At 39.4% G+C, this 12,309-nt stretch overlaps 1 protein-coding gene across 1 annotated transcript in view; it reads left to right on the top strand.

The window, feature by feature from the left end:
• Positions 1-12,309, top strand: part of tbc1d2 (TBC1 domain family, member 2) — a 69,099-nt gene that overhangs the window by 9,092 nt on the left and 47,698 nt on the right. Inside the window, exon 4 of the mRNA XM_059974773.1 lies at positions 12,018-12,162. Within this exon, the coding sequence (XP_059830756.1) occupies positions 12,018-12,162 (145 nt within the window). The remainder of the gene's footprint in view (positions 1-12,017; positions 12,163-12,309) is intronic.

The raw sequence follows: 12,309 nt of genomic DNA, 5'->3' as shown, positions 1-12,309 counted from the left end.
AATACCAACAACAGTTGTGTCAGAATCCTAGATGATGATGAGATGTACAGGAGAGACTTTGACTGGTTGAATAGTCTCACATCAACTTTGTACTCAATGTCAGTAATTCCAAGGAATTGATTATGGACTTAAGGTTGGAGAAACCAGGAGAACATAAACCTCATCCAGGGGTCAGCAATGGAATGGGTGAGCAGCTTCAAGTTCCCATACTTAAACATCTCAGGGGATCTATCCTGGGCTCAACATATTGATGCAATCACAACGAAGGCATGCCAGTGGCTAGACCTAATTAGGAATTTGTAGTGATTTGGTCTGTTGACAAAGACTCTTGCAAAGTTCTACAGATGTATAATGGAGAACATTCTGACTGGTTGTATCACCACCTGCTATGGGATGCTTCAGAATCAAAAAGAGCTGAAGAGGGTTGTAGACTTGCCAACTTCTTAATGGTACTAGCCTGCCTACCATTGAGGATATCTTGAAAACGCAGAGCCTCAAGAAACAGTATCCATCAATAAAAGCCCACGTCATCTAGGACATGCCCTCTTCTCTCACTACTCCTATCAGGGAGTGCAGTAGCCTGAGGATATTTTAGGAACAGCTTCTTCACCTCCACCAACAGGTTTCTGAATGGTCCATGAACACTGCCTCACCATTATTCTTTCTCTTTGCTCTATTTTAAGATATTTCCTATTGTAACATGATTTTTGTCTTGCTCTGTTTTTCTGCTGGAAAACATGATATGTCATATCATGATGTACGTCAGTGATAGTAAACCTGATTCTGATCTAATGAGTGGGGTAGATGTTCTCCCTGAAAAAGATCGTACTAAGGACCTCACATCTTCCCTTTCTTTTCTAATTGATGAGCTATGCAAAGGTAGCTACAACCAAAGCTGATATTTCTTGTCCTCTTCATCTTTTCTGTGACTGAAAAGCACTGCTGGTCATTAAGAACACTAAAAGATGCAGGTCTACTTTGCTAGTGAGCGGAATAACAAAGTTGCATAGTTACAGACTAATGTGAGGAGCAGGCTCACTCTCCACACCAGCCTACTACAGCTGGATGGGGAAGTGGCTGTGGCAAACAGTGCACTCGAATGCAGAAGCGTGGTATGTGCGCCAGTATTAAAGTGAGACTTAATGCAGATCTTTGCAGGCCAGTGCTCCCATCGATTCTACTCACTAACGTCAGGTCGCAGGAAAATACAGTAAACTGGATTACCTGCGTCTGCTTCTAAACCAGTGGGAGATGACGGACTGTTGCACACTTGTCCTGACAGAAACATGGCTTCATGACACCATTCCAGACTCGACCATCAATCCAGAAGGTTTAATCTCCTTTCAGGCGGAGAGAAATTCGGTAAAGTCATGGAGGAGTCTGTGTGCCTGGTGTGTGAACATCTTGAAAGTAATGGCCTACTGCTTACTGCAGATAGAGTTTTAATGGTGAAGTGCAGGACCTTCTACTTACCATAGGAGTTCACTGCCATTTTGATTATTGCTGTTTGCATCCCCGCCCCCCACACCCCCACCAATTGGTAGTGCTGCAGGAGCTCTGCGGTGCATTCTGCAACCTCAAACCCACTGACACCAATTGTGTCTTCATTGTTGCTGGTGACTGCAATCACACTAACTTAAGAACAGTCCTGCCTGCCAAAATTCTACCAGTATGTCAACTTTTCAATCGGGGAAACAATATATTGGACCTGGTTTATACCAACATTCGTGGAGCCTACGCATCTATACCCTCGGAAACTTGGACCATATATCTTTAACATTCTTTCATTTGGCTGTACTGCATGTTGCTGAGACGACAATAAACTTGAACTTGAACAATAGAGGCCTTTTAAAACATCAGTAAATACTGATTTTTTTCTTTGCTTCAGGAACCAACCCCAGCTACGCATTCTGCTGCTTTGCAATCCTATATAAGTCTTGTGTGCTGCATCTTTCACAGTTAACCTTATAGAAATGAACTCAGCAGTAGTAAACAAGAGCGCTATTTAGTACCCTGCTGTCATTCCAGGACACACAGCTGCTGTCAATAGGTTGCAGCAAATCTTCTGGCACAGTTTCCTAGCTTTGTACTTCAAAGCTGCTTAAGTCAAATGAAATGGTAATTTGGAAGAAAAAACACTTTTCCTTTTGTGGTATTTATGACATAAAATTTGACAGAATAGAAAGAGAGCATTTAGACTATTAAATCTGCGCCTGCCTTTTTGAAGATTAATTCAATTGATCCCACTCTTTTGGCGTTTTCCTCTTATTCCTGCAACTTTCTCTATTTTCAAGTGGTTGATCCTGTTCTATCTTGGAATGTACCATCAAATTTCTCTTTCCAGGGATATAAAGAGCCTTCCAGGTGAAGCAGAGATTCCTTTGCAACTCCTCCAACCTTGTCTGTTGCATTTGGTACTCTTGATGTGGCCTCTTACCCAGTATCTTTCCTCATTCCTGCTGCCTGTCACCTGTACACTGTATCAGCCTTCCCCTTACCTCCTTATACTGTCTATCTCCTGTTTACATCCTCACATGATTCAGGGCCTCGACCCATAATATTGACTATGCTTTGACAGATGCTGCTTGACTTATGAGCTCCTGCAGTTTGCTTTTTTTGGCTGCCTCTATTGTCCTTTGAGATAATGCATCCCACATACTGACATTGGAAAAGAAAAATTACATTTAGATATCTCCAGCCTTTGGTGGAAAAACAATGGTGTGGAGTTATCAGAATGCGTGTGCAACTATACACAGAACTTTCTGCTATTTTCAATGTGATGCAAGTAGACAACGTACTAGTGGATATTCACTCGTATTTAAAAAATTGCAAACCACAGAAAAAGGCCATTTGACCTGTCATAGCTGCCAGCTTATGAAAGAATTAACTAGTTATTCCTGCTCCCCCAGCTTTGGGCCACAATGGCATTACATGGCGTTATGTCACTTGTGTCCACCCCTTATCTTTTTCACCTCTTTCTACTACTCTTATTTGCTGGATTCAGATGCAAAATATCCAAATGTTTTAACAGATTTTTGTTTTGTAAATGATATTGAAACAGCTGCATTTGAAGTTAAAAATGACAAAGATTTTGTGGACTTTAAACTGAATGTCTAAATAAGACAAGTAAGATTGGGGGAAAAAAATTCAAGTAACTGACATTAATGAACTTAGAAGAATAAGAGATCTCCTTGAAACTTAATTCTTAATGGGCTCAACAGTTTAGCTGCCTGGAGGATACTTCCCCTGAATGAGGAGTCTAAAACCAGCGAATATGGTTCAGATTCAAAGATAGACCATTTAGGACTGAGATGAGAAATCTTTTCATTCAGTAGGTGATGAATTTTGTGAATACTGAGTCATTATGTTGTAAGACTGATGGATTCCTTCTGATTAAGAGAATGGAGGGATATAAGGATTTTCTTCTTCTTGGTCCCTTAGCTCCCGGTGGAGCATAGGCTATTGATGACCTCCAGTCTCCATCATCCAAATTGATGGTATAGATGGAGCTGATCAATGTTTCTATAATCTGTTGTACCCACCGTACAGGGGATTAGCCTATGCAGCCCTGTTGGCCAGACTTGCCCGTTTCCACCTCTCACGACTAGGACATAGGGTTAGACTTTGGGAGGTGGATATGAGGATAGTGCTGGAAAATAGTCCTGAGAGGCCTGCTCTTTTTTCATTTCTTTTTTCAGTCTCATTTTAAGTTGAGGGGGCACATTCCAAAGTAAACTCATGGATGTGTCAGGATGTACTCATCAGGAAACGTCTGCTATATGTAGAAGATAATAACATGGCAACAGAGTTTTGGTGCATGTGGCAATGAAGATAGGATCAGTTGAGTGCTTTGATAAAGTAGTCAGGAAATCATCAGACTTCTGAAAGAACAAATTGTGTCTCTAATTGATAACTGGAGGTCATCAGGATGATGCCAGTAGATATTGTCCTTAGGGGTGTACAGAAGGCATTTGATGGGGCTGTTCATAAGTTTTATCAAATCAATTTGAAAGCTAATAAACAATAATAAGTAGTCATATCTTGTCAGCAGCAAAAATGTTAACATTGATGATGTATTTCAGTTTTTTAAAAAAAGCAGAAATCTGAAATCTGAAGTTGGATCCGAGAGGTTCAGAATTATTAAAAGCAGTGTCAGAGGTTTAAAAAAAGCTATTGAAACTGGCAGCATTGGAATTTATTTCTGTGGGTATTGTTATGTTTTGTAATTCCAAAACAAAAACTAATTGAAAGGAACTGAGAGACAGGAATGCAAATTTTACTGTGGTTTTTAGTTTAGCGAGACACGCGCATATCACGTGGTGGCATGATGATGTTTGCCATTTATGTACTTTTACATATAATCTGCAATGCATTATGTAAACAAAAAAAGTATGCTTAATCAAAGAATATATTTACAATTATTGCTCAAATATAACTGGAATATTAAATACACTACACTTCTGCTTGCTTAGATATGAACTCCTACTCAATGTAGAATATATCTCAACTATATACACAGTATACTATGCAATACTGCTACTAGATACAGAGATCCACAGCATAGTAAATCTTAAATTGTCCCATTTATGCCCAAGTATTTGATTGCTGTAGAGGCTTTCTTACTCTTGTGGGATAATGTCTTTCCTGACAAGGAGACTCACTCTGCTTGGCAGGTGAGACTTGAGTATGTGAAACAATGTCAGGTTCTGGGGCCTCCTCTGTGGTGATTGTAGGAGTTGACTCTGGGACTGCAGGAAGTGGCTCCGTGAGCTCTGGCCACCAACCTTCTCTGACAATTGACTCTGCTCTTCTCAAATGATCAATGCATCGTCCCCAGATCATATCAGGAGTGTGTAGGAGAGGAGTCCAGCTCTGTCCTTAATTTTTCCGAGTATCCACTTTTGATCACCTCTGTAGTCCCTCGCCAGGAGTGAAACATCAAATCTCCTTGTTTGAAGAGCCTTCAATATGCCTCAGCTGTTTGTCTTGCATACTCCTGAGATTGGGTTTGAGGAGACCCAAGAGTGAATGCAAGGGATGACCCAGGAACTGCATAGCTGGTGAGTTATTGGTTGTAAAGTGTGCTGTATTGTGATATAAATTTGATTCAATTCCATTCTGTGCATTGGTGAGATTCTGATTCAGTGTTAGTGTAGTGTGTTCTGCAGATGTTGCTCGCAGTGTGTTCTTTAGACTCTGGACAAACCTTTCCTCCCAAGCTATTTGTAGTTGGGTGGTATAGTGCAGATGTTGTATGTCTTATTCCATTCATTTTCAGGAATGACTGGAACTGTACCACAACAAACTATGTGCCATTGTCAGCGACTGAGTGTTCTAGAACGCTAGTCCTTGGGAAGAAGCTTCTCAACACAACAACAGTGTACAAGGATGCTATTGGGAACACCTCTGGCCCCTTAGTAGCAACATCCACTAATACCAAGAAATTTAAGCCCGTGAATGGTTGGACAAAGTCAACATGAATCCTCTGCTGGGGCAATGTGGGTTCTTTCCCAAGGCTGAAGAGGTGCTGCTCCTGGCATCTTCTGGATTTGTTGGCATCCCAAACAGTGCACAGCAAGCTGCTTGATCTGTTGGTCTACCCCAGGCCACCAGGTAAAATTCCAAGCCAATGCTTTCATTTTGATCATGCCTAGATGATTGGCATATAGCTCCTTGACCACTCAGCATGGATGGTAGAACAATCCGCAATCCTCACATAAGGCAACCTCTGTCAAGAGCAAGTTGATCCCAGTTACCGTAAAGATGGTGGAACTGGAGTTTCTACTGCACACTACAGCCATTTTGGTGGTCATGTAGACCTGAGACAGTATGGGGTCTTTTCTAGTTTCCCTTTAGATCAAAAGTTCTCAAACCTGGGGTCCATGGGCCCCTTATTTAATGGTATTGGTCCAATGCATAATAAAGGTTGGGACTCCCTGGTTTAGATCATCTCTGCCATAATAGGGAGACTTGCAATTTATGTTATGGAGAATACATCAAGAGGGGTGTCCTCTTTTGTAAATTTTTCAGGTATTTCCTTTTCAAAGGATAAATGGAACAATCCATCAGCATTTCCATAGTTAGTCATCCTCTTGAATTCCATGTGGAAATGATGTTCTCCAAGAAACAGAGCCATCTTTCCATTGCTATGAATGGAGCACCATCCTCTGTATTGAAAATAGACACCAGTGGTTGATGATCTCCCATACAATTGTTTTACTCACCAAACCTGACTCAATGCCTCTCTGTCAATCTGCATAATGTTTCTTTGTATCAGTAAGGGAATGTAATGCAAAGGCTATGGGGTGTTCACTTTAATTCCTGACTTCAATTCTTTTATTTCTCTTGCTGCTGTTTTCATTGATACAGCTATTTCAAATGTTCTTTTAAATATAAGTTGTGCTTCAATTCAACCACAAATGCTGAAATGGACTCCCATTCTTTTTGATTCCACTATGAAACCTAAATTCTGCAATCAACAATGGTTTTGGTTCTAAATGTTCCTGGATTACTTTCACAATATCAGCAAAGCTCATTTTGGGTGGTTTAGTTTGAGCAGTTAAACTTCCAGACAAACTCTGTCTTTAAATCCACTGCACTCAACAAAATTGATACAGTACTTTATTCTCATTTGCATTAAAATATTGCTTATCTGTTCAATATGCAAAATCCAGTTATCTGTTGTGTGATCAAACACGTCAATCTCTCTGATGTAGCCAGCCATTTCTGTTTTTTTTACAATTATGATTATTATCACCCAGTACTCACTGGGTCCCATTATGATCCCATCTTATTTTTATTTGACCGTGTTCTCTTGCTTCTTTCTGAAGAGACTCCTGTTGTGTTGCTTTTTTTTGAATCTCAAATGTCTCATTGCACTTCAACAAGTAGGTCATTGTCCTGGATTCATTTAAGACACCCTCCTCACCACTTCTGTTTTCCAACTCCGAAACATAAAAACTAATTGAAAGGAAAATGAGAGTCATGAATGTGAGTTTTACTTTTTTTGTACTTCAGCAAGTTGTGTACATATTACGTGGTGGCATGATGTCATAATCCAATTACATACTTATACAGCTAACCTGCAATGCATCATGTAACCAACAAGGAATGCTTAATCAAACACTACATTTACAATATTACTCAAATATCATGAAAATATTAAATATACAACAGGTATAGAACACAAGTTTCTGTAATGCATTAGTGATGCTGTTTGGGGTGTGCGCAGAATAGTATGGATTCTTCTGGTCTCCACATTATAGGTGGAATATGACAGGACCGGATGAAATATTAAAGGGTTGAAGGGAATGGAGAGAGGATGCTTTCAGGAATTTGTATCCACCAGATTAAGTGTTAAGTTGAGATAGCACTTTCCACTGTAAACTCATACTTATAAGTTTACAATGGTAAGTGCCATGTCGAGACTAAAACAAAGGAATACAAGAAAGAGCAGGCCTCTTCTATTTAATCTTTATAGGACAGCTGTTAGAGGATAGAGACCCAAAACGATGGGTGGGCTGAACCATGTATAAATGCAGGAAACATTTCCTCCAATGGAAGAATCTAAAACCTGGGATAATAAATACAAGATAGATATGATTATTCCAGTGGGAAACCTAATTGCAGTTGGAATTTGTTTCCCCAGAAAATATTTCAAACCAAAAGCCAAGACACATTTAATAGAAGATAAGACCGAAAGATATAGACAACATAAGATCAAAAGATATAGGAGCAGAATTAGGCCATTTGACCATCGAGTCTGCTCTGCGATTTCATCATGGCTGATCCAATTTTCCTCTCAGCCTCAGCCTCAATCTCCTGCCTTCTTCCCATATCCCTTCTGCCCTGACCAGTCAGGAATCTATCAACCTTTTCCTTAAGAATACATAAAGACTTGTCCTCCACAGCTGCCTGTGGCAACAAATCACACAGATTTGCCACTCTTTGGCTGAAGAAATTCCTCCTCATTTCCATTCTGAAAGGACGGCCCTCTATCCTGAAGCTGTGTCCTCTGGTCTTAGACTCTCCCACCATAGGAAACATCCTCCCCACAACCAATCTATCAAGGTCTATCACTATTCAATAGGTTTCAATGAGTTCATCACTCATTCTTCTGAATTCTAGTGAATACAGGCTCACTGCCATCAAACACTCTTCATATGACAAGCCACTCAATTCTGGAATCATTTTCGTGAACCTCCTTTGAACCCTCTCCAGTTTCAGCACATCCTTTCTAAGATAAGGGCCCCAAAACTGCTCATAGTACTCTAAATGATGCTTCATCAGTGCGTTATAAAGTCTTGGCATTACATTCTTGCTTTTATATTCTAGACCTCTTGAAATGAATGCCAACATTGCATTTGTCTTCCTCACCACAGACTCAACCAGCAACTTAACCTTTAGGGAATCCTGCACAAGGACTCCCAAGTCCCACTGCACCTCATATTTTTTGTATTTTCTCTCCATTTTGAAAATAGCCAACCCTTTCATTTCTTCTACCAAAGTGCATGACCATACACTTCCCAACACTGTATTCCACATGTCATTTTGTTGCCTATTCTCCTAATCTGTTTGTCCTTCTGTAGCTTCTCTGCTTCATCAAGACTATCTTCCCCTCCACCAATCTTGATATCATCTGCAAACTTTGCAACAAAGCCATCAATTCCATCATCCAAATCATTGACATATAATGTAAAAGGAATCAGTCCTACACAGACCCTTGTGGAACACCATTAGTCACCAGCAGCCAGCCAGAAAAGGCTCCCTTTATTCCCACTCTTTGCCTCCTGACAATCAGCCACTGCTTTAACCATGCTAGAATCTTTCCTGTAATGCCATGGGTTCATAGCTTGTTAAGCAGGCTCATGTGTGGCACATGGTCAAAGGCCTTCTAAAAATCCAAGTACAGAGCATCAACTGGTTCTCCTTTGTTATCCTGCCTGTTATTTCTTCAAGGAATTCCAACAGATTTGTCAGGCAAGATTTTCCCTTGAGGAAATCATGCAGATTACAGCCTATTTGATCATGTGCCTCCAAGTACCCTAAGACCTCATGCTTAATAATCGACTCCAGCACCTTCCCAACCACTGAGGTCAGACTGACTGGCTTATAATTTCCTTTCTTCTGCCTCTCTCCCTTCTTGAAGAGTGGAGTGACGTTTGCAATTTTCGGGACCATTCCATAATCTAGTGATTCCTGAAAGGTCACTATTAATGCCTCCACAATCTCTTCAGCCACCTCTTTCAGAACTCTGGTGTGTACACCATCAGGTCCAGGTGACCTATTCACTTTCAGACCTTTTAGTTTCTCAAGAACATTCTTTCTAGTAATGGTAACTTTACACAATTCATGACCCCTGACATCTGAAACTTACACCATACTGCTTCCACCATGAAGACTGATGCAAAATACTTATTCAGTTCATCCGCTATTTCATTGTCCTCCAGTACCACAACTCCAGCATTGTTTTGTAGCAGTCTGATATGCACTCTTGCCTCTCTTTTACACTTTATGTAACTGAAGAAGCTTTTGGTATCCTCTTTAAAATTATTGGCTAGCTTAGTTTCATATTCTATCTTTGCCTTCTTAATGACTTCTTAGTTGCCTTCTGTTGGTTTTTAAGAGCTTCCCAACCTTCTAACTTTCTACTAATCTTTGCTCTATTATATGCCCTCTCTTTGGCTTTTATTGTGGCTTTGACTTCTCTTGTTAGCCACGGTTGTGTCATCTTTCCTTTAGAATATGTCTTCCTCTTTGGGATGTATATCAATCACAGAGCTTGACGTCATGCCATGTGAGATCTTGAGATGCATGAACAAAGTGGGACGTTATCAAAGAGCATTTTAAAGAGGGAAAAAAATAGAGAGGGAGAATTCCCAAATTGATGATGTTTAGAGACAAAGACACAGTCATGAGTGAATGGACATTTAAATTTGGTGTCAATTGTAGCCAAAGTTGTACCATTTCAGATACTTGCTCGTACTAAGGGAGGAAATTAGGGCTGGACAAGGAGGGATTTGAAACTTTATGAAGTTGAAGCATAATGAAGTGAATACTGATCTGACAAGAGATTGAAAAATAAGGAATCATTAAGTTACAAGTAGAGCTATGATAATTAGGAATGAAATGAGCAAGCAATTTTCATACATTGGCAGCAGAATTTTCTTCCACTAAAGTCACTCAGTATGAAAATTTAAGTTGATCGAAAAAAAAATTGTCTTTCCTCATTCTTCAAGTGTGGGTATTGCAATTAAGGCTAACTTGGAAGTAACTTGTCAAAGTTGCCTTAGTAAGTTACTGCAGTCCATTTTACAGATGTTGCATAATACACTTATAGTCATCTGGAATGAATGTTCAAGGTCACTAATCAATTTGGTATTTTGACTTATATTAACGTCAAGTTTTTTGAGTACTTTTAGCAGTTCACTGATTTTGACAGTGGTGGGTAATATCACTTAGATGTTGGAAATGTGGAGCCCTCCTTAGCATACCTCATTTTCAACCTACTCATAGCTGTGGTGTTTTGTGACTATGGCAGTGAAATTTTATAAAATTATTGTGCATGAAAAGATTTCTACTCAGCTGCTTGAGTCTTGCTTTGTCTTGAGCAAAGGTTCAGATACTCCCACCACATGACTCCTTTTACCAAATCTCTGCAAGTTTTCTCTCTTAAGTACTTATTCAATTCTCTTTTGAATACTGCAATTAAATTTTTTTCCACTTACCACTTATTGCATAAAATTGTTTTCCTTGCTGTTGCTGTTTTTTTGCCCATCATCTTAAACAATATTATCTGGTTATCAACCTTTGTCTTTGAAAATAGTTTCCCTTTATTTATGCTTGGGAACTGTCACTATAACGTGAAAGAATTGTTCATTATGATGGAAGGTGAATTATCTGAAATGAGACTCCTAATTTAAGCACAGAAAACTGCCAGGGTTGAGGAATGAGTTGTCGTAATACACTGAGGAGTTTCATTGTAAGGCACAACAGCGGTTAAACAACAGTTAATATTTAAGGAATGAAGTTAGGAACCAAAACAATTATCCATTCTTTCCAGATCCAAGAAGAAAAACAACCCAACAGTGGCTAATAAAAGTGATTAAGAATAGTTTGAAAATCAAAGAGGAACCATACAAATTTGCCAAAAATGATCAAGCCAGATGGTACACCAAATCTGACCTGGCTCCGAGGTGAACTTATCCGTTTAGGAGTTCCTTCAGTAGGTCCTTGATGTTTCTCACAATGTGGCTATGGACACTTGGGACTTGTTGTTTAGCTATTTAGTTATTTAACCCAATGTTGGACAAGGATTAGTTTACCAACATAACAAGTACTTTCATGAGGTGTGGAGGCTGTGAAGGAATCTTGGTAATTGTCTTGTTAATCCAAAAAAGTTTCTAAAATTCACAGTTGCATTATAGTGTGACGTATTGAGTCAAGAGATTTGTTTAAGAACTTGAAGTGGTAAGGGAATACTTTAGGTACAGGGACATTGTCAGGTGAGTAATATATTTATGTCACTATGATGCAATTTTTAACCAAGTTCCCTTCGCTTTGTGCTTGTTGACTCCCTGCCTGGAAATGCCTCAATTTTATAATTGCCCAAGTGTTTAAGTAATTCCCATCTCCGAATGCTCCATCAGTTCTTTAAGCTTCCATGGTCTCCATGCTGCTCCAATACTTGTGAACATTTCTATTTTTCATTAGTTCAATATTGGTATCATGTGACTAGCTACCTCTGTTGTAAACTCTGGAATTTTTTTCTGTAAAACCCTCTTTCACTTAACTTCTGGTCTTCTAACACCTTGTCTCAGACCGTGTCCAATTATCTCTTTATGGGGCATATTAGATGTTCTGCTATTTTAAAGATGCTTTATAGATGTAAGACTTCATGTTTTTCTGCCTTTTTATTTATAATCCAAGTGAATAGCTGTAAAGCGAATGGTTATAGAGCCGAAAGGAATCTGCAACTATATATGAAAATGTATTTTTAAAAACAACTTGTTTTACAGGCAAAAAATAAAGAAGTCATGATGTACTGGTTGCAACATTTGCAGCAGAAACGCTGGGAACACAACAAGCAGAATCACCTCTTTGAAGCTGATCTCCCCACTTCAGAACAGTCTTCTGACTCTCCACCACCATTCAATATAGTAGGTACGTCCAATGATATCACACTGGCAGGTTTCAAAGCTTAGCTGAAAACATTTTGTTTTTTATTCCACAACAAATGTGCTCACACTTAATTTCCTGGCAGAGCACACCGTATATTGTTCACACTTGCCACACAGTTCTCATTAAGTT

Source organism: Hypanus sabinus, chromosome 7 (genome assembly GCF_030144855.1).
Source record: "Hypanus sabinus isolate sHypSab1 chromosome 7, sHypSab1.hap1, whole genome shotgun sequence".
Classification (NCBI taxonomy): Eukaryota; Metazoa; Chordata; class Chondrichthyes; order Myliobatiformes; family Dasyatidae; genus Hypanus; species Hypanus sabinus.
This window is presented reverse-complemented; position numbering and strand designations above follow the sequence as displayed.